The sequence below is a fragment of the Pelophylax lessonae genome, assembly GCF_965119305.1.
Source record: "Pelophylax lessonae genome assembly, chromosome: 4".
NCBI classification, from domain to species: domain Eukaryota; kingdom Metazoa; phylum Chordata; class Amphibia; order Anura; family Ranidae; genus Pelophylax; species Pelophylax lessonae.
Genome location: NC_138771.1, coordinates 587,928,183 through 587,950,036, shown reverse-complemented (window position 1 = coordinate 587,950,036; position 21,854 = coordinate 587,928,183). Strand labels below are relative to the sequence as shown.

Below are 21,854 nucleotides of genomic sequence, written 5' to 3'. Positions count from 1 at the left end.
ATGGCTCTATGATACAGTAAGGCTGAAGTGATGACCTAATATTAGTTCCAGTTTACCCCAATATAAAATACACCATTTTTAAAAATGAAAAGCATGTCATCACACCAATCTTGGTGTGATCAAATGCTTTTAAAGAACAGGGGAGGGATCTTGGGTCAGGCAATAAAAGTGATTTTTTTTTTTGAGACAGTATAAAAATGTAAATAAAATGCAAGATGCCCCCATGCAAGAGGCTAACGCATCCCCACAAACATCAATGACCAGAGCTCCTGTGTAAATCTAAAGTGGTAACTTCTAGAGGTTTTTACAGCATCATCTCCAGATAGTAGAATTTAATGGAAATTGAAGTAGATTTGTCACCATTGCACAATCGCTAGCATGACAGGTTTGGTATCTATTTATGTAGCGTTAAATCATTGTTTATATTTTCCCAAAAAATTCAGTTATGTTTTGTGTTTCTGTGCATTAAAATTCAAAAACAATTTTTCCCACAAATATTGCACGACAACAAAAAATTGCAAAAACCACCAATTTATTCTCAAGGGTCTCTGCTTTAAAAAAAATATATTGTTTGGGGGTTCTTAAATTTTCTAGAAAAAAATACTGATTGTAAAGCCAAGTATACACAGGCTGAATATCAGGTGGCATCAGCCAGGTTCAATAGAAACCGGCCGACATTTGGACCATGTGTACTGGAGAGAGTCCAAAGGCATGACCAAAAATGATCTGCCAATGATCTGCCAATCAGCCTCTGGGGGGAGGGGGTTGTCAGAACACAATAAAATGGCAGGGGCAATAGCTGTACAAACATCAGATAGTTAGTACAGGCGTCTTCTCCTAAACTGCCTTTTTTTTTTGTTAGCCCTGCTAGGATGAACGAAAAAAAAAAAAAATACTAATGTGTACAAGACTTTACATGTAAACAAGGTGCCAGAAAAGGCCTGAGGGCCAAGTAGTTAACCCACTGGCATCCATCCAGAACTGAAAAGAAATTTGAGCAAAGCTGGCTTTTAAAACTTACATTTTAGTCAGCCCAAGCCACAGTTTTAAATATAATACCGGGGTACACTAATACAAACTAGAACAAAGGCACCCATAGCAAATGGACATTGTAAAATAAAATCTTACAGGTGACTTAGGGCGACACAGCTATTTTATTTTACATTTGCTCTTATTTAGAGCCAGTTCACATAGGCGCAACCCGACTTGCTGGGGCCCCAAAGTAGCTCAGGACCCTTTTTCTAAGTCGGAGCGACTTGTGTCGCTCCTATTAGAACAGGTCCTGTGCTAATCTATGGCAGGCGACTTGTCAGGCGACCTGGTCGCCTGACAAGTCGCCCCAGTGTGAACCGGCTCTAAGTCTTAATGTTTATTTAACCACTTGCCGACTGCCTAACGACGATTTACGTCGGCGGTCAGCCCCTCACAGGCAAAGTGACGTAGGGGTACGTCACTAGCCTGTGAGGCTCTAGGGAGGGAGCGAGCACCGCTGGAGGCGCGCTCCTACTCGCTCACGGACCCCCCAATAAAAATGACAAAAATCTTTCCCTTAGTTAGTAAACGCAATAACTTTTGCGCAAACCATTCAAAATACGATTTTTACGATTTTTTTTACCAAACATATGTAGCAGAAAACAAATTGGCCTAAAATGTTAAAAAAAATAGATTTTTACATTTTGGGGGGGGGGGGGGGGGGGGGATTTCATATAAAAAAAAAAATGAAAAAATTGGATTTTTGTAAGATTTTACCGTAAAATCCTTTTCTCTTAGCTCATTGACAGACGTAGTCCTCTTTGATTCTCATCAATAGGGTTATGCTGCCTCCACAGGAGTAGGACTAGGCAGAAAGAAAAACGTTCTGGCTCCACCCTAGGGGCAGTCCCAGAGGGTATATCCTCCCTCTCTCTGCTACAGGATGTCCGTTATGTCACAAAGCAGCGTCAGAGAATTTAACCCAACCCAACTCAATGATAGAGGGGCGGGTACTACGTCTGTCAATGAGCTAAGAGAAAAGGATTTTACGGTAAGATCTTACAAAAATCCAATTTTCTCTGTCGCTCATTGACAGACGTAGTCCTCTTTGATTCTCATCAATAGGGACGTCCCAAAGCAGTGCCACAAATGAGGGGTGGGATTGACAGAAATCAAAATCCAATCTAGAAGGCCCAACCGGAGCCAACCAGAAGTATCAAAGGACTCATCGAACAAACAGATGAGACCTACCCAACAAACCCTCGAGGTAGACCAACAGTCTCCTCAAACAGCGGCCTGCAGGAACCTTGCGGCCAGAAGAGGCATCTGACGATGCCCTCACATAAACCTTATACAATCTTGTAAAGGTATGAACCGACGACTAGGTAGTCGCCTTGAAAACCTAAACCACTGACGCCTGATGGCGGAAGGTCCAGGAAACTCTAAGCGCCCGAGTAGAATGTGCCTTAACAGGGAACGGGGGATCCCGACCCTTAGATAGAATAAGCCTATACCACCGTCTGTCTGATCCATCTAAAGATGGTCGCGACAGAAACAGGCAACCCCTTCTTAGGGCCATCCGTGATCACAAACAGTGAATCCGTCTTACAAAATGAATCCGTAGTATTCAAATATATCCTGATCGCCCGAACTACATCCAAAGAATGCAACGCAATTCTCGAGTATGATAGGGCTTAGGACATAGGAAAGACAATACAATGTCCTCATTCAAATGAAACTTTGAAACCACCTTAGGAAGGAAGGATGGATTCGGATGAAGAACAACCTTATCCCTATGAACCACCAGATCTGGGGAACAACAGGATAATGCAGCCAGTTCTGACACCCTGCGTGCAGAAGTGATAGCCACCAAGAAGGCCACCTTCTGGGATAAAGTAAGCAAGGGAATCTCCCTGATATTTTCAAAGGGAGGTGTCTGAAGAACCGACAGCACCAAATTAAGATCCCAGGATGGTAACGGCGCGCGCACTGGCGGAGCCAGGTGTCGCACCCCCTGGATGAAATTCCGCACCAAGGAATGAGTAGCCAAAACTTCTGAAAGAAGATAGCTAATGCTGAAAACAGACCCTTGATAACACTCAAGGCCAGCTTCTGCTCAACTCCCTGTTGCAGAAAAACCAATATTCGGGCCACCGAATAAGAACGTGGAGGGAACCCAAGGGATTCACACAACGCAATATAAGACTTCCATGTGCGATGATAACTCTTTCTGGAAGTCGCTTTCCTTGCTTTAACTAGAGCAGGAATAACTGAAGCCGACAATCCCTTGTCCTTCAGCACCTGGGCCTCAATAGCCAGGCCGTTAGCCAGCGATCGTAAAGCAGGATGGAAGATCGGTCCCTGCGAAAGCAGATCCTCCCTAAGAGGAAGTCGCCAAGGAACGTCTGCGACCAGCCTGACCAGGTCGGCATACTAGACCCGACTAGGCCAGTCCTGATCTACCAGGATAACTGGGATTCCCTCCACCTCTATCCTGCGAAGAAGCTTCGGCAGTAACTTGAGAGGAGGGAAGGCATACAGTAGCTGATACTGCCCCCCCCGGGGCGATCAGCATGTCTGCGGTGTCTGCTAGAGGATCGTGGGAGCGAGCCACAAACCTCCGCACTTTCCTGTTGAGCTGAGATGCCAACAGCTCCCATTCGGGGTGCCCCAACGGAGGCACAGTTGGTGGAATATCCCTGGATGAAGAGATCATTCCCCTTGATCCAGAATCTGATGGCTGAGATAATCTGCCTGCCAATTCACCCCCGGAATGAATACCGCAGAGAGAGCTGGAACAATCGTTCCGCCCAACGAAGAATGCTGGCCACTTCTATGGCCGCCAGGACACTCCAGGTGCCCCTTTGATGATTGACATAAGCTACTGCTGTGGCATTGTCCGACTGGATCCGAACCGGGCTGCCCTGGAGCTGCTCGGTCCAGTGAGTCAGACAAAGTCTGATCGCTCTCAGTTTCAATACATTTATCGGTAACCTGGACTTTTCCAGGGACCCAAGCCCCCGAGTCGAGAATTTCTCCTCACCCGGATAGACTGGCATCCGTGGTGATAAGCGTCCAAATATTGGTAGGAATGACCTCCCCTGGCTGAGCATCGGAGACCGAAGCCACCAGACCAGGAACTCCCTGGTCCGCTTGCTCAGCCGGATCCGATAGTCCTGGAATCTGGATTCCGGTTACACTTGAGAAGAATCTCTCCTTGAAGGATTCGGATATGGGACTGGACAAATGGTACTGCTTCAAAGGAAGCCACCATCAAACCCAGGACCCTCATGCAAGCCTGGATGTGTCTAAAATTAGACCCAAATATTCCAGTCTCTCGGTGGGAACCGAAGATGACTTCTGCAGGTTCACCAGCCACCCGAACTCTTGTAAAAGAGGTCATGGTGATCTCTAAGTTTAGTAATAGAGCCGCACGGAGCAGAAGATCGTCTAGGTGACCTAGAATCGATAGGTCTCGTTGTCGTAACAACGTCAAGACTGGGGCCATCACCTTTGTGAAGACCCGGAGAGTCGAGGCGAGACCAAAGAGTAACGCCACAAACTGATAATAATACTCTTTCTACGGAAAAACGCAGGAAACGCTGATGTCCTGCATAAATAAGAAAGTGAAGATAGGCATCCTAGATGTCTATGGACGCCAGAAAATCCCCCTGATGCCGGGAGGACGCTACTGTGCAAATGGACTCCATCTTGAATTTTTGTACCCTGACAAAAAAGATTAAGTGCTCTTAAGTCCAGAATTGGACGCACTTTGCCCTCGTTTCTGGGTATTGTGAAAAGGTTTGAATAGAACCCTTGAAATGCTCTGTCCAAGGAACGTGGACCACCACTCCTTGTTGCATTAAATCCGTGACTGCCCCCCGTAAGCTCTTAAGCGATCCGGGGATAGTCGAATATTGGGAAGGAGGAATCGCACTGGGAGAGATTGACATACAATCTTGTAACCTGACCGTATGACCTCGCAAACTATTTGTCCGAGATTCTGGAAAGCCATGGATCCGTAAACCGGCGAAGACGTCCCCCCCACCCCAGTTATGGGTGGGGGCGCACCTTCAGGCTTTAGTAGTATTATCTTCAGGTCTGGAAGAGCCGGGCTTTTGCTTGCCCGACCAGCGTCCCCTGAAACCTCCCGAAGGAGCTTTGGAGGACTTTGTTTTCTCACCCGTGGACGAAAAAATTTCTTATGAGCGGAGAAAGAAGGCCCCCGTCTTTGACGAGGTCCTTTACCCTTAGTACTTTGTGGTAAAAAAGTGCCCTTTCCCCCCCGTGAGATCCTTGATGATCTCATCTAAGTTGGCTCCGAATAGACGCTCTCCTAGAAAAAGATTAGCAAATGCTTTTTTGGAACCTTGGTCAGCTGACCAACATTTTAGCCACAGTGTATGCCTGAGGACCACTGCTGAAACTGATGCTCGCGCCAATAATGGAGTGGCGTCTAACGCCGCATCACAAACAAACTGTAACCCTTGTATCATCTGTTCCAACAAATCTGATACCGCCTGAGGGACATCTTCTAAGTCCCGGCGTAACCACTTGGTCCATTCATTTACAGTCTGCGAAACCAGCCCAATAGCAATTATTGGTCTGAAAGCTGATCCAATCAAGGAAAACATGGCGCGAGACATAGCTTCTATCTTGCGATCCACCGGATCCTTAAAAGACGGAGCGTCTTCCAATGGAATGACCGTGGCTTTATTTAATCTAGAAATTGGTGAATCCACCACCGGTGGTACTGTCCATTTCTTAAGGAGGGCTTCCTCAAACGGATAACGCCTACTAATGCGTTTGGAAATAGCAGGAGTGCGTTTTGGCTGACTCCATTCTTCCTTGATCGGATTACCGAAACATTTGGGCAATGGAAATACTTTCGCCACTTTGATGCGTTTTTTAGTACCAAAGGGAATTTCAGTCTCAGCTACTTCCGACGGTGTAACCTGTAATCTTAAGGTTTCTCGGACAGATACAATTAGTGCGTTTACCAACGCTACCTCTCGGGCTATGGCTGATGCCGAAACATCCTCCTCACTGTCTGAAGAGACAGTACCCGAGACACAAATCCCAGATGAGGTACCTACAACTGCAGGAATAGGCTCAGACTCTGAATCCGAAGTTGCAGATAAAATGGGGGTAGGCGGGGGTCGCTTCCTTGCGCCCTGTCCCTGACAAGCCACTTGCACCCGGGATACAAAGGTCTCCATAACTGCTGATAATGACTCAATAGTAAGCGGGGTGCTGGAGGATCCTGCAGCCACCTCGAGGGGATCAGGTGGAGATACATGTGTGGCAGGGTCCATGTTAATCCAGGACACTTGCCAGAAATTTTTTTTTTTTTTTTTATATGTATCCCACTAGCGCAATAGCGCCCCCCAGTGTACCTGCTTCTTGAGCCCTACAGAGAGAGAGAGGGACCCCAAAGGCTCACCACCCGATGCAGAGAAGTTTCCCATCAACTGCAGTCAGCGTTTGTCTTGTGCAGACTGGGAAGTCCTGTGCTAGGTTTCCCGGGTAGAAGGAAGTGGCTCCGCCCCCTGTGTACGCCTTCCGGCGTTCCCAGCTGCTCATCGAGGTTAGCTGGGCACCTCAAACATGGCCGCCCCCATGCAGGAGACAATAGGCTCCAAAAAAATGGCGGCCGGCGTGACCTGCGGATGCTTGTGTACCTGGTCTACAGCAAAATGGCGGCGGACTGCCGATGTAGCGTTCTCAGCACAGCAGCCTGCATGCTCCAAGCTAATGGCGGCTTGTCGGCCTGCGGGAGTCTGACGATCCACTACAGTCAAGGTAGGCTATACCTCCTATGTATGCTATAGTACTGAAGTCAGTTACAAACCAAGCCTGCTGGTTTAGAATGTTAGCTCCCAAACCAAGTCCGCTGCCCACCGAGCACATTATCACTGAGGATATGTGAACTTAACATAGGTTACAAGGGGGACTTTAGTGTCAGAAAGAATCCGACCATGTATAGAGGGGCCCGTATCCCAAAACGCCTCACAGAGAGGAAAGGGAAACATTTACTCACCATACCGGACTGACAGGCACCCTCTCTTCACAGTACCCTCTCCACCGAAGTGGGGGGCTGTCGACCAATCCGGACGCCTTGACCCTCTGGTTCCTGGCGTCCAAGCGAGACGTTTAACTCGCAAGGTCAGTCCCTCCAATGGGACTCTGTCGCGGCCGACCCAGCGCGGAGCTATGGTCTGCACGTGCTCGTAGGCTGAACCGGGGTGACCACTGGATCTCAACATCCAGCCCGTCGCCCGGTCCCGCATACTTACTTGAATGTGTCGCGGCCGACCAAGCGTGATGCTATGGTCTGCGGGCGCTCGTAGGCCGGCTGGGGTGACCACCGGATCTCAACATCCAGCCCGTCGCCCAGATCCGGCGTAATTTGCTTGAAGATCTCACAGGAAAAAAACTGGAGAAACTACCTAAAGAAATATTTTTTCTAAAAAAATCTTGCCAGGACCAAAAAGATCCCAGCAAGGAACTTAGGTCCTTACTCCTGACTAGACAGAAAAAAACTGACATCCTGTAGCATCCTGAGAGAGGGAGGATATACCCTCTGGGACTGCCCCTAGGGTGGAGCCAGAACGTTTTTCTTTCTGCCTAGTCCTACTCCTGTGGAGGCAGCATAACCCTATTGATGAGAATCAAAGAGGACTACGTCTGTCAATGAGCGACAGAGAAATATTGTTATTTTTGCAAAATTGTCGCTTTTTTTTTTTTGTTTATAGCGCATGATCAAAAATCGCACAGGTGATCAAATACCACCAAAAGAAAGCTCTGTTTGTGGAAAAAAAAAGGACGTCAATTTCATTTGGGTACAGCGTCGCATGACCGTGCAATTGTCCGTTAAAGTCACGCAGTGCCGAATCGCAAAATAGGCCATGGTCAGGAAGGGGGTAAAATCTTCCGGGGCTTAAGTGGTTAACCTATATTTCAAAGTAATAAACCTAATACAATAAAAGATCCAAATCAGTTTTGTGTAATAAGCTCCATATAAAGATTGTTTGGCTCTAGCAGGGTTTGATTCAAACAAATAGGATTCTTACTGAAAGCACATATGATAATATAGTCCACTTATTGGCACTCCAGGACTGGAGCCCTCTCTAGGGACACACTCAGTTCAATAATATTCATAAATAAAAATATCACAGGCCCAAGCTCTACCTGAATTATACTTTCATGAGCAACATTACTTGGTATTCTACATGACTTAAAGATTTGTTGTTTTAACAACCTTGGCAGCGGGAACAAGATCTTCTCTCTGCTACTCCATATTTCTTTTGGTACCTGGGGGAAAGCTGCTTCCTTCAAACTGCAGGTTAAGAATAACATTCTGCTTCAGGTACCACCCTACATTGTATCTATTAAAGCGGAACTCCAGGCAGATATAAGGACACATTAATATTGTATTCAATACAAAGCTGCATCAAAGTGTGCACAAAGTCCAAACTTTTTTTTTTTGTGGACAGAGTAGAAAAAATTTTTCAAAAAGAGTAAAGACACAGACAATTGAAGGTCTAAAGATTCACCGCTCGATCCGAAAAATAACTGGATTTTTGACTTACCGTAAAATCCTTTTCTGTTAAGCTCATTGACAGACGCAGGACTCCTATCTTGATATCCGTAGGGTTATACTGCCCCCTACAGGAGTAGGACACTAGGCAGAAAAAAAGTTCTGGCTACGCCTATGGGCAGTCCCAGGGGGTATACCCTCTCACTTCCTGCTATAGGATGTCTGTTTTGTATCAAAGCAGTGTCAGAGAAATTATACCAACCCAACTGAAACAGAGGGGCGGGTACTGCGTCTGTCAATGAGCTTAAGAGAAAAGGATTTTACGGTATGTCAAAAATCCAGTTTTCTCTGTCGCTCATTGACAGACGCAGGACTCATCTTGATATCCATAGGGACGTCTCAAAGCAGTGCCATAAATGAGGGGTGGGATAACAGAAGAAAACATTGCATAAGGCCTGTAGATCTCACAGGAACAATCCGGAGAAAAAACTAACTAAAAAAAAAAAAAAAAAAAAAAAAAAAGAATATCTATAAAAAGCTTGCCAGGACCAGAGATCCCAGCAAGGAACTTAGGTCCTTACTCCTGACTAGGCAGAAAAAAACTGACATCCTATAGCAGGAAGTGAGAGGGTATACCCCCCTGGGACTGCCCATAGGCGTAGCCAGAACTTTTTTTCTGCCTAGTGTCCTACTCCTGTAGGGGGCAGTATAACCCTACGGATATCAAGATAGGAGTCCTGCGTCTGTCAATGAGCGACAGAGAAAAAAAAGTTTTGCCTCTGACCACCCTTTAAATGCATTTTATTCACTTCAACTACTACATGACCTGAACTTGACTTAGTATCAGCCTCTTGCAGTCCCATGTACAGCAGAGCTCAGAGTTGAAGAAGGAAAAACCGCACAATGAGCTAATCAGTTCTGGGTCATAAGAAGGAACATGCTGATAGGAGGAGAGAGAGCGGAAAAGAAATAATATCAATCTGCTGCAACTCCTTTTTCTATCACAGGGCTACAAGCTAGGCTACGGGAACGTCAAGCAGCAGTTAAAGGGCTTTTCTGCATGACACAACTGTGTAAATTTTAACCACTTTAAGACCGGTAGGATTTGCCCCCTTCCTGACCAGGCCCTATTTTGCAATTCGGCACTGTGTTAATTTGACGGACAATTGCGTGGTCGTGCGACACTGTACCCAAATAAAATTGATGTCCTTTTTTTCCCACAAAATAGAGCTTTCTTTTGGTGGGATTTGATCACCTGTGCGGTTTTTATTTTTTGTGCTATAAACAAAAAAAAATGAGCGACAATTTTGATAAAAAAAAAAAATTTTTTTTTACATTCTGCTATATGACCATTCTAAAAAAAAAAAAAAAAATTCAAAATAATTTTTTATTTTAACATTTTAGGCCAATTTGTTTGGTTTGCACAAAAGTTACAGCGTCTACTAACTACAGGAAAGACTTGTCATTTCTGTTTTTTTTTTTTTTACTAGTAATGGCAGCGATCTGCGATTTTTTGCGGGACGGCGACATTGACACTTTTGGGGGTACCAGTGACATTACTACAGTAATCGGTGCTAAAAATATGCACTGTTACTCTAATAATGCCATTGGCAGGGAAGTGGTTAACCCTGTGGGTGATCAAGGGGTTAATTGTGAGCCAAGGGAAGTGATTCTAACTGTGGGGGGTCGTGGCTTCTGAAATGACCATAGAGGCATGTGATCCTATATAGAAGGATCACATGGGCTCTATTATCATTTCAGGGAGAACAACGGTCAGCTGTGTTTACAACAGGGAGCGATCGCGGGTGTCGGGCAGCAATCGGAGCCGCCTGACCCATGCATTGGCTTCCCCACTGCCGAGCTCGGCCCCTAGCTTCCCGCGCGCGACCGACATAGGTCTACGTCAGTTTGCGCAGAAGAGCCACCCTGCCGCAGAAAAAAAAGGCGGCGGGTGGTTGGGAAGTGGTTAAAACTGGATGGTTCGTGTGATTATCTGTTCTTCGGGTTTTTATCTGGAGTTAAGGTGTAAAGTCATATTCTTCAACCCAGCCCTCAGAGCCCACCAATAGCTTTTACTGTAAATATTCAAAAGACAATTAAAACATTTCTAGCTTGGGTCAGCTCCAAGTTACATTAGTGTTAGGGCTCTTTCACACATGGAGCCCATGGGATGGACTCCGTTTTTCTCAGCGGGGGATCAATCCGCCGATCCCCCGCTGAGCAGGATGACAGATGTTCTCCGTGATGTGTTCTGAGACACAGCTGTCAGGTCCCCATGCATCTCTATGGAGGAATCGGATGGGAACGGACTGTATGTCCGTTCTCATCCGATCCCATCCACTGGACGGATGGAAAATAGGGTTTCCAATGCGTCCAGATTTGACGGATCGGATGTCAGCGGACATGTCTCCGCTGACATCCGATGCCCCATAGAGATGGATGGGGTGACCGTTCAGACCCGCCAAAAAAACTGACAGGCGGTATAACGCTACGCTCAAGTGTGAATGCAGCCTAATGGTTTGGTTCACTTCATTTTTTTTAACTTTGTGTACAAATCAGATCTAAAACTGTTTACAAACACACACAATTTTTCATTTATAAACAATCACTGAAAACATCACTGAAAAAGGGTTTCCCAGAGCACTAAGGTTTTCTTTAAAAAAAGTAAAAAAAAATTGGAGTTACGGAGTCCTGTAAACATTTTTTTCTTCAGCAGGCGGGCAAAAACTGAAAACGTGAAAAGGATCCTAAAAACTTCACCTGATGGCTTAAATACGGATGCATATTGATTATGCGCATAGTTCAATATTTACCAAAGAATTTGATTTAGTCTTGATTTATCATGAATGTGTAAAATTGGAAAATATATGCATTCCTTTAAAGGAATTGTAAAATCTTTTTTTTTTTTATCTTAATGCATTTTATGTATTAAGATATAAAAACGTTCTGTGTACAGCAGTCCCCCCTCATACAATGCTCAAAAAAGGAACACTTTTTAATCAGAGTATAGAATCAAATCAACTAAACTCCTGGGATCTTTATCTGGTCAGTTAAGTAGCAGAGGGGATTGTTAAACAGTTTCAGCTGCTTTAGTGTTAATGAAATTAACAGGGGGATTTAGTTGGGCAACAATGGAGATGACCTCCAAAACATAATGGGTTTACAGGTGGAGGCCACTGAAATGATTTTCCCTACTCATCTTTTCTGACTGTTTGTTACTAGTTTTGCATTTGGCTAGTGTCTGCATCACTACTGGAAGCATGAGGCGATACCTGGACCCTATAGAGGCTGTACAGGCATTCCAACTCTTCCAGGATGGCACATCAATACGTGCTATTGCCAGAAGGTTTGCTGTGTCTCCCAGCACAGTCTCCAGAACATGGAGGAGATTCCAGGAGATAGGCAGTTACTCTAGGAGAGCTGGACAGGGCCAAAGAAAGGTCTTAAACCATCAGCAGGACCAGTATCTGCTGCTTTGTGCAAGGAGGAACAGGATTGAGCACTGCCAGAACCCTAAAAAAGGACCTCCAGAAGGCCACTGGTGTGAATGTTTCTGACCAAACAACCAAACAGACTTCATGAGGGTGACCCGAGGGCCTGATGTCCTCTAGTGCAGTGGTCCTAAACCCTGGCCCTCAGGGCCCACTAACAGGCCAGGTTTGCAAGATAACTGAAATACATTCCAGGTGATATCATTTGCTGCTCAGTGATTGCAGTACTCTAGTCTGCATCTCCCCAAGGTAATACTTAAAATCTGGCCTGTTAGTGGGCCCTGAGGACCGGAGTTGAGAACCACTGCTCTAGTGGACCCTGTGCTCACTGCCCAGCACCATGGAGTCTTATTGGCATTTGTCATTGAACATTAGAATCTGCCACTGGCACCCTGTGCTTTTCACAGATGAGAGCAGGTTCACCTTGAACACATGCGACAGACGTGAAAGGGTCTGGAGAAGCTGTGGAGAGCATTTTGCTGCCTGTAACATCGTTCAGCATAACTGGTTTGGTGGTGGGTCTGTGATGGTCTGTGGAGGCATATCCATGGAGGGATACACAGACCTCTACAGGCTAGACAATGGTACCATGACTGCCATTAGTTAGTTATCGGGATGAAATCTTTGGTCCCATTGTCAGACATATGCTGGTGCAGTGGGTCCTGGGTTTCTCCAGGTGCACCACAATGCAGCCAGTTCCTGGAGGATGAAGGAATTGATTGAATGGCCCCCCACACTCGCCTGCCTTAGAGCACCTTTGGGGCATTAGGTTTGTCCATCCGACACCACCAGGTTGCACCTCAGTCTGTTCAGGAGCTCAGTGATGCCCTGGTCCAGATCTGGGAGAAGCCGTGGAGAACCATAGGCTGTCTAACATTGTTCAGCATGACAATATTGGTTATTGGTCAGTGATGTTCTGGGGAGGTATATCCATGGAGGGATGCACAGACCTCTACAGGCAAGACAATGGCACCCTGACTGCCATTAGGTATTGGGAAGAAATCTTTGAACCCATTGTCAGACCCTATGCTGATGCAGTGGGTCCTGGCTTCCTCCTGGTGCATGACAATGCACGGCGTCATGTGTGGAGAGTATGCAGCCAGTTTCTGGAGGTTGAAGGAATTGATACCATTGAATGGCCCCTATGCTTGCCTGACCTAAATCCAATCGAACACTTCTGGGAAATTATGTTTTGGGCCATCTGACACCACCAGGTTGCACCTTAGTCTGTTCAGGAGCTCAGTAATGCCCTGGTCCAGATCTGGGAGGAAATACCCCAGGACAATATCCATTGTCTCAAAAGGAGCATGCCCTGATGTTGTCAGGCATGCATACAAGCATGTGGGGGCCATCCAAACTATGGAGTACCATTTTGATTTGCTGCAATGAAATTTCAGCAAAATGGACTAGCCAGCTGCATCATATTTTCACTTTGATTTTCGGGGTGTCTTTGAATTCAGCCCTCTGTAGGTTGACACTTTTCCTTTCCATTAAACGATGTGGCATCCTTTTGTTCCTATGTAATATAGAAAGTGGGCGCTGGTTGAAATATCAATCTATGGGTTGATATGTGGGTGCGTGAGAATTTCTTAATACATAGTACCAGTGACGTCACCTCCTCCACGCCTGTGGAACGCACGCCGACTGCGACTACAGGATGAGACAGGAAGAAGTGTGCGGTATCACTTTACACGCAGGGGAGGCAGTACCTAATTGAGGCTATTTCACCTGTGCCAGTAGTTTTAACACTGTCTCCAGGTCTCAGACTTGAGTGATAAAACCAGAGGCTTGGCAGACATCTAGGAAACCAGAATTCACAGAATGAGAAGGTAAGCAATGGCACCCTTCACGTTTCTCTCAGGACAGACTTTTATTAAAGTTAAGGCCCCATTCGCAAGTGCTGACTTTGATTACCTGTAGGAGAATCAACAGAATAGCTCTAATTTAAAGCAAGGGGGGACTGACAGCGCCTGCAGCTATGCACATGTAAAATCGGTCATGCAGCAATTATCTGCAGATGATCAGATCGGAGGTAAATCGCTGCATGATCGATTACATGTAAACCTCCACAAATAGCTACCCATGCCGTCAGTCTTCCATTGCTTCGAATCAGGGTTCCCGCCAGCAGCTAATGGCAGGGAATCATGCCAAGGCTAACAAATATTGCAAACAGCCCCAGCAGTACTGGTCATTAGCAGGGAAACTGCAAAAAGAATGGAGCACCTGGCAAGTCCGAAGAAATTACATAAAGTAGGATTTTTGATTTACTTTACTTGGAGTACATCACAAGACATCTTCAAATTAATGTCCAATGGGTTATGCTGCCACCTTTAGTTGAATGGACAGCAGCCAAAAAAAGGAAGGCTTTCCCACATGGGCATAACAAATAAATAGACACAATGTGTCCTTAGTTTTGCAGCAAGCAATAAGAACATGCATAAAGAGGGAATGCATCCCTGTAACATACTTTAAGAAAGCATTTTACTTTACTGAACATAAGGGATGGGCATCACTACAGCAAGCCCAAATGTCAAACCAAACAGGAAAAGCCCCGCTACAGAGCTGCCTGCCAGATTTTCTGCAAAAAACATCCAGAGGTGTGAACATTTACCTGGCAAAAGAAAAAAAAATTTGGTAAATGTGTGCACAGAAGACCAGATAGCAGCCTTAAAACTTAAACAGAAGCTTGATACTCAATTGCCCAGGAAGTACCAAATGGCCCTGGTGCATTGGGGTTTGACCAGGTAAAGAGGAATCTTGTCCAGCATGGCCATATGCTTGAGCAGTGAGTTGACAAATCCACAGACAAAAAATGAATGGAAAAGCAGCCGGGCCCTTACAAGGACCCTCAGGCACACACAACAGTTACCCAAAGGAACCATTTCCCCACATCCAAGGTCTGTTGAGATCCACCATACCAGAGCCAACCTGGTTTTGGGATGTAGAGACATTGGAAAATCAGGGAATGCAATTGTTCCTCCAATGCAAAGCTAAAAGAATATTGAGTTGCAACTCCCTAGAGTGGAACTTAGAAAACAGAGTTACACATTGTTTGACGCAATCATATTTTCCAACTCCCTCATGCAGAAATGATTTATGGGCTCTGTAGAGACTTCAGGGACCTCATCTGATAATGTAGGGACAGGCACTTCTTCTGTGAAATCAGATTCTCTGGAAAGAAGCATAACGCTTTGCCCAAACTTTGAGAGGTTGGCAGACTAACCTGTAACTATTGCCGGCTGCCGAACTTCCCCATCAGGGAGAAAAGTGCCTGAAAGAGGGCCTCAAATCTCTTATTTGTAATGTTTTTGAAGACCGGCCCTCATCCATTGGGACCATCAGTCTTATTCAGATAGGAAATAGCTGGGTCTAGCGCCAGAGAACCCACTTATCTGAGAACTTCTCCATGGGGTACTTTGCACCGTTTTGGTGGCAAAAACTTCTTTTTTTTTTTTTTAAAGGAGGGTGCATACAAAAAGGTTTGGGGTGCTTTGACATCCACCAGGACCCCAAACTCCATGACTTTAGCAGAAGTGGATTGCAGAAGCAGTAATATAATCTGATTGTCAATTATGGAAAACCACATTTTTTGTTGTGTTTTAGAGTTGCCCATTTTTGCAATTTATGTATCATTTTCAGGTTTGAATATAATGCAAGCAATTGAGGCATGCTAAAGTTACAGTATACGGTCTCAGTATAAAAGAACAAAACACATTTGTGATTGTTTTTTAATTTTGTTCATTATTGCTTTTTTTTTTTTTTTTTTGCAAATATTTTATTTATTAATTTTCAGTGCAGAGAGAGAACAGATGCATAGGTGTAAAAAAAAAAAAAAAAATATTAGTAAACAAACAATATCAGGAGTACAGAACAAAACATATATGGTAACAATGAGGTGTCACCTGCTTGTAGTAATTATTATGGTAGCAAAAAAAAAAAAAAAAAAACCCCAGTCAACAAAAACACCCCGAAATGTAAAGTATGACCAGACATATGACCAACAGAAAAAGATGGCAGCAGAAATCATGGCTGGTAAATCACAGCGTCACAAGAAAACAACAAGAGAAGGGCGCACCGACCTTGTGCATTACCACTTAAAAGTTTATTAAAATCAAAGAAGGGTAGCGTACAATATACTCACAAACGTAGCATATGAACAAGCATATAGGAAATGGGCACCGCTCGCTTCCAGGACACTTCTCTACTGCTGGATAGCGTGATGTGGCGATTTTGGCTCTGAGGAAGAGGGTCCTCCCTCGAAACGCGTAAGCCACATCAGGTTTTGAGGACGCCATCACGCTATCCAGCAGTAGAGAAGTGTCCTGGAAGCGAGCGGTGCCCATTTCCTATATGCTTGTTCATATGCTACGTTTGTGAGTATATTGTACGCTACCCTTCTTTGATTTTAATAAACTTTTAAGTGGTAATGCACAAGGTCGGTGCGCCCTTCTCTTGTTGTTTTCTTGTAGTGCCTTTTGGATACCCTTGGTCCTGAGGGGGGCAGCAAGACCACTTCTTCTGTGTCATAAAACCGCCTAGAAGATTCACCTTCCCGCATACCACTTGAGCGCAGGAGAGATATTGTTGTTTTGTGGAAACCACAGCGTCAGCCAGGATATGTACTCTGTCGCTAACCCGTGCATCTCCCCTCTCCCCGAATAACTCAGTGAGAGGCAAGGTAAGTGAGAAATAGAAAGGAAAGGCAAGGCAATAGAGAAAAAGAAGAGAGGAAATACAAAGTGAGATAGCGAAATAGTAAGAAAGATGAAAGGAAAGGAGAGAGAGGGAGAGAAAAGGAAAATTGGGGGGGGGGGGGGGGGGTAGTGATAAAGAGGGAAGAAGGTGGGAATAAGGAATGGAGAGGGGGGGATAGAGTATGCTATGCAGAGTGCAGGTTTAACCCCTGTCTGGAGTGGAGCTCATAAGATTTTTCCCCTTGTCCGATAGGACAAACAGATTCCAAATCGTCCAAGTTTTGTCATACTTTTCCCTGTCAGGTTGGGCAGTGAGAATAAGATTTTCCATGCTATTTACCCTCCTCAACCCTGCGTATGCAATCCCTGATAGTCGGGAGGTGTTGGGTTTTCCAACGCATCGGAATGCAAGATTTAGCGGCATTGAGAATGTGTCGTACCAGAGATTTCCGATATCTGCGTACCAGGATATTGGATAGATAGAGCAGAGAAATAGCAGGGTCATTCGGAATCTCATACTCAGTGAAGTCTTTAGGAAGGTCACTAACTGCCTGCCAGTATTGAGAGTTCCGGGCAGGACCAGAAGACATGAAGCAATGTTCCCCGTTCCTCTCCACATCTCCAGCAGAGGTATGTGGGTAAAATTTGTGCAGTGGGGGAGGGCACCCGATACCAGCGCATGAGGATTTTATAGTTGGGACTCATGTAGATTAGCCCATTGTTGCTTTTATCTGCAAATGTTTATGCAATAATTCACCCGTTATCCTCTCTTTACTGCCTTTTACTTTGATTGTTAGCTCAATAAAAAGGTAATCAAAAAGCTTAAATTTACAAAAAAAGAAGCACTTAAAAAAATGTAGAATTACATTCCAAGGGCAAGTGGTGTGAAGGGTTTGTCAGTCAACCCTCTGTTTCCCCTTTTCATTATCTCACCATCAGCTTAAGGCCCCTTTCACATTTGTACGACCTGAAAGTCGTGCAACTTTGCCACATGACTAACGCAACTTGAAACAATGCCTGTGTAATCTTGAGGTCTATAGTCGCATCAGTTGGACCATAGTAGTGCAGGGGCTACTTGGATGTCGCACAGATATAAATGGTACACGATTAGAAATCATGGGGTACGTCTTGTCATGCCACTTTGCAGTCCCAAGTCATAAAAGGGGCCTAAAGCGGTATTAAACAAAAACAATTAAATATTGCAACTTGCCAATTCTTAGATGTCGTGGCTGCATTAAATGTCTTTTTTCAGGCTTTTTCTTCCCTTTTTTTTTTAATCTGGTGATCCAGCCAGTAACACACTTTCTCTTAGATGTCTGAATTTTGGGTACAGTAAAGCAGGGACCTTTGGACAGCAGCTTTCTCACTGTGGAGGGATGGTAGTTTTAGGTGCACTAGCAGATATAGATGGATTTGACTAACAAATTGAGGTCAAACTCCAGCTAAAATTTTTAAGCCGTTACAGCAAAGTTTTTATTTTTCCTTTCGGGATAAAGATTTACACAAATGAATGCAAAAGCTAACAATTGCAAGCACCACTGTCATTGGTAAATGGTTTGTCACAACTGCTACTTTGTCTGGACAGCTTGGTCTGTTAAAAGAAGCTGAAAAACAACAGACTTACTGGCAGGATCACCAGGTGAAAAAGCCGAAAGAAACTAAAATGAATGCAGCCACTACATGTAATAATTGGTAAGCTGAAATGTATTTGTTTTTGGGTTTATTACTGCTTAAGAGCCGGTTCACACTACCACAAATCAAAGTCTACTACTTTGAAGTCGCCCGTGCAGCACGACTTCATTGCGACTTGCAAACGACTTCTCATAAAAGAAGTCAATGCAAGTCGCTCCGACTTCGCCCAAAAGTAGTGCAGGAACCTTTTTCTAAGTTGGAGTGACTTGAGTCTCTCTGATTAGAACGGTTCATTTGCACAGCATGGAGCGCTACTTGTCAGTCCACCAAGTCACCTGACAAGTCGGAGTAGTGTGAACCGGCTCTTAATGCAAGAAGTCTGAAAAAAAAAAAAAAAAAAACTGTGAAACCATAAGAAGAATATAACCAATTACCTATAGAACAATTTAATAACTTTATTTCAGGCATTCATGTGGCGCCAACAATATGCACTGCACATTCGCATCAGTCCCTACCCTCAAGCAACTTATAGGCTAAGGTCACCATCTCTTATGCATCCATATAACACAATGAATATACATACTGAAAAAAAAATAGAAAAAAAATAGAAAAGCTATTTGTTTGCAAAGCTTCAGCTTCATCTATTTGCTACAACATAACTCTTAACAATACTAATTCTGAAGTATAAATACAATTTCCTTACATAGAACATAACATTTGGTGTATATTCCAATCACGCTAGGTTTCAGGCTTTTGGAGACACTCCTGGCTATGCTCAGATGGCCATGCCACCGGCTGGTAGAGCTCAAGTGAAAACCGGTGATTGACTGCTTTTCTGAAGTCAGAGAAAGTATGTGAATGGGTGATGATCCCAAGCTCCTCAGACTTCACTATCCGCAAGTCATCTACTGGATTACAATGTGGGAGTGTTGCTTGTATGATTTAGTGAATCTCAGATGCAGTTTCAGTGACAAGCAATCTGACAGAAAGGCAAGGCTCAGTTCTCCAGAAGCTCAAGTTTGAGTTCATCAACTTTTAATGAGATTTTATACTTAAAAAGAACCTTGAATTGGCAAGGGTCTCGTGTCTCAGAAACACTGCTGGTCAGCTGATGGCAAGGAGCTCTTATACTACCACTGCTTACAGCTGTCTTCTTAATGCAGCCCAGACTAGAAAAAACACTGCATTTCAAATGTGCAGCACAACCCACAGAGGAGAAGATGGTTCTCCACACAGTAAATTCAAAATGTCACATACTGTCCTTAAAATCTCAAAACCTCCTATTTTTGAGAAACTTTCAGGAACATTCGGACTGGAGAATCTTCCATTGGCTTAAAAGATTTGGTTTCTGTAAATGGGGGAAAAAAACAAACAGTTTACACTAAATAACATGCAAGATAAAAGGTGAGTAAACAGGTATGAATTAAAGTGAAAAAACAGCATATACTCCACGACGGGACAGTGTTTCCGCTCTTTTCTGTAGGAGGGCTGTAAAACCTCGACCAGCAATATGGAAATATAGACAACATGTGAAAGCTTCAGATAGCAGTGATCCCACCCCCGATATCAGCAGGAGGAATGAACGCTCCCTGAACTCTCACTTTGAGGCTGGGTTCACACTAGCTGCGGCCACAGCTCACTGCAGGGGGTCTGGTGTGTCACTGTTCTTTGTTTCAGGTGCGAATCAGGTCTGAATTCGGACCTGAAAACGGAGCCAAAGATACACAGGACCCTTTTCCAGTGTGGACCGCGGCCACCCCAGGGCTGTGTGAACCAGCTCCATTGAGAGTCAGGCACAGTCTCCTGTCATGCGAATTGGATGCACGGAAGCCCGCATCCAATTTGCAAAAGTGTGTACTGAGCCTTAAGGTTTACTACCACTGTAAGGCAGGCCCATACACAGTGTTAATTTTCTTTCCTGCAACCACGATTACCCCATCAACACAGACAGTGTTGTCATGGGAATCCCTTCTGCAGAGCCACTGTATTTTCTTGGCAGAGGAAGTTCATGACTGTTAGCGGCTATAGCAGCCGCTAGCGATAATCACATGTAAAACCCGGCAGGCTGGTTGTACCCAAGTTGATCAATCAACTTGGTACATTTGACCTGCCTATACATGGTTCAAATTGTCTATGGCCAGCCTTAGGCAGGCCATAGATGATGCAATTTGCTTTCCTGCACCTTATGATGCATATACCCCCAACTAAAACAATTTATTACGCATAGTGTTGATGGGTTAATACATCCCACTGAGCTACTGTATTCTCCCTGCAGAACAGTGTGATTATTGCTGGCGGTTATAGCACTGGCAATAACTGCATGCTAGAGATCCGACATGCTAATTGTATTTGGTACAAGGTTGACTGATTGACTTTGGTACAAGGAGCCTGGCCATACAAGGATCGAATCGCAGCCAGTCCCTGCTGAACCAGCCAAGATTCAAATCATCACCACCACCAGGTGGGTGAAGGCCAGGTTTCCTCCCACACAAGTCAGTGTGATATACTGAAGCAAAACACTGCTGTCTCCAAAAAGCTGAATTTTTTTTTTATTGTTCCAGCGTGCAGAGAACACTCCACCAAGTTCCTCTTTCTGATAAGTTTCCTCACCTTACTGGGGCTTAATCGTAGAACAGAAGGATATGGAAGAATAGGAGTAGTTATACATATAAGTGTCTAAATTCTACCTAACCCTTAAAAGAAAAAAAAAAAAAAAAAAGAAGACTTTCTGCACAGTTCTACATCTCTTGGAATACATTCGATAATTAACCCATATACATACACCCCCAACTAAAAGATTGGATTTTTGTCTTACCGTAAAATCCTTTTCTTTGATGTTCATTGACGGCTACAGCTCCAAAATCTTCTTGAACATTGCGATGTCCCAAAGCAGTGTCAAACATGAGGGGTGGGGAAAAAACACAACAGCAGAAGACAATTTCCAAAAGGCTAAACCTAGCCAACCAGGAAACAAGAGCTCAACCAGGAACAATTGGAGCTCACCTGAAAAATGCACCCTCAAAGAGGACTAGTCCTCTCAAACAGCAGCCTGCAAAACCTAGCGGCCAAAGGCAGCGTACACAGCTGCCAACACATCCACTTTGTAAAATTTTTTGAAGTGTGCACAGATGACCTAGTGGCTGCCTTGCGAACTTGCACCACAGGCGCCTGATGATGAAAGGCCCAAGAGACAGACAATAAGCACCCTGGTATAATACACCTTAAAGCGGTAGTATACCGCTTTTTGTGATTTTTAAACTACAGGTAAGCCTATAATAAGGCTTACCTGTAGGTACGATTAATATCTCCTAAACCTGCACGGTTTAGGAGATATTTGCACTGCATGCAGCCACTGACGTGAACCCGCGGACCTTCAGAGTTCCTTGCCTGGAAGTTGCCAGCTCCGGCCAATCACAGCGCCGGAGCCGCCGAACCCGGAAGAGACGCCGAGGGATCATGTCAGCTCCCACAGCGGTGTCCGGGGGTCCGTGTCGGGGCTTCGTTCTAAGGCAAGTGTTTCATAAT

The 21,854-nt window shown here is 44.8% G+C and overlaps 1 protein-coding gene across 1 annotated transcript in view; it reads right to left on the bottom strand.

Annotated features, from left to right (window-relative positions):
* Positions 1-19,609: 19,609 nt before the first annotated feature.
* The window catches only part of DSN1 (DSN1 component of MIS12 kinetochore complex), a gene marked incomplete at its 3' end in the record, with an annotated part of 80,268 nt that continues 78,023 nt past the window's right edge, over positions 19,610-21,854 (bottom strand). The window contains exon 9 of the mRNA XM_082256028.1: positions 19,610-19,677. Coding sequence (XP_082112154.1) covers positions 19,610-19,677 — 68 coding nt within the window. The remainder of the gene's footprint in view (positions 19,678-21,854) is intronic.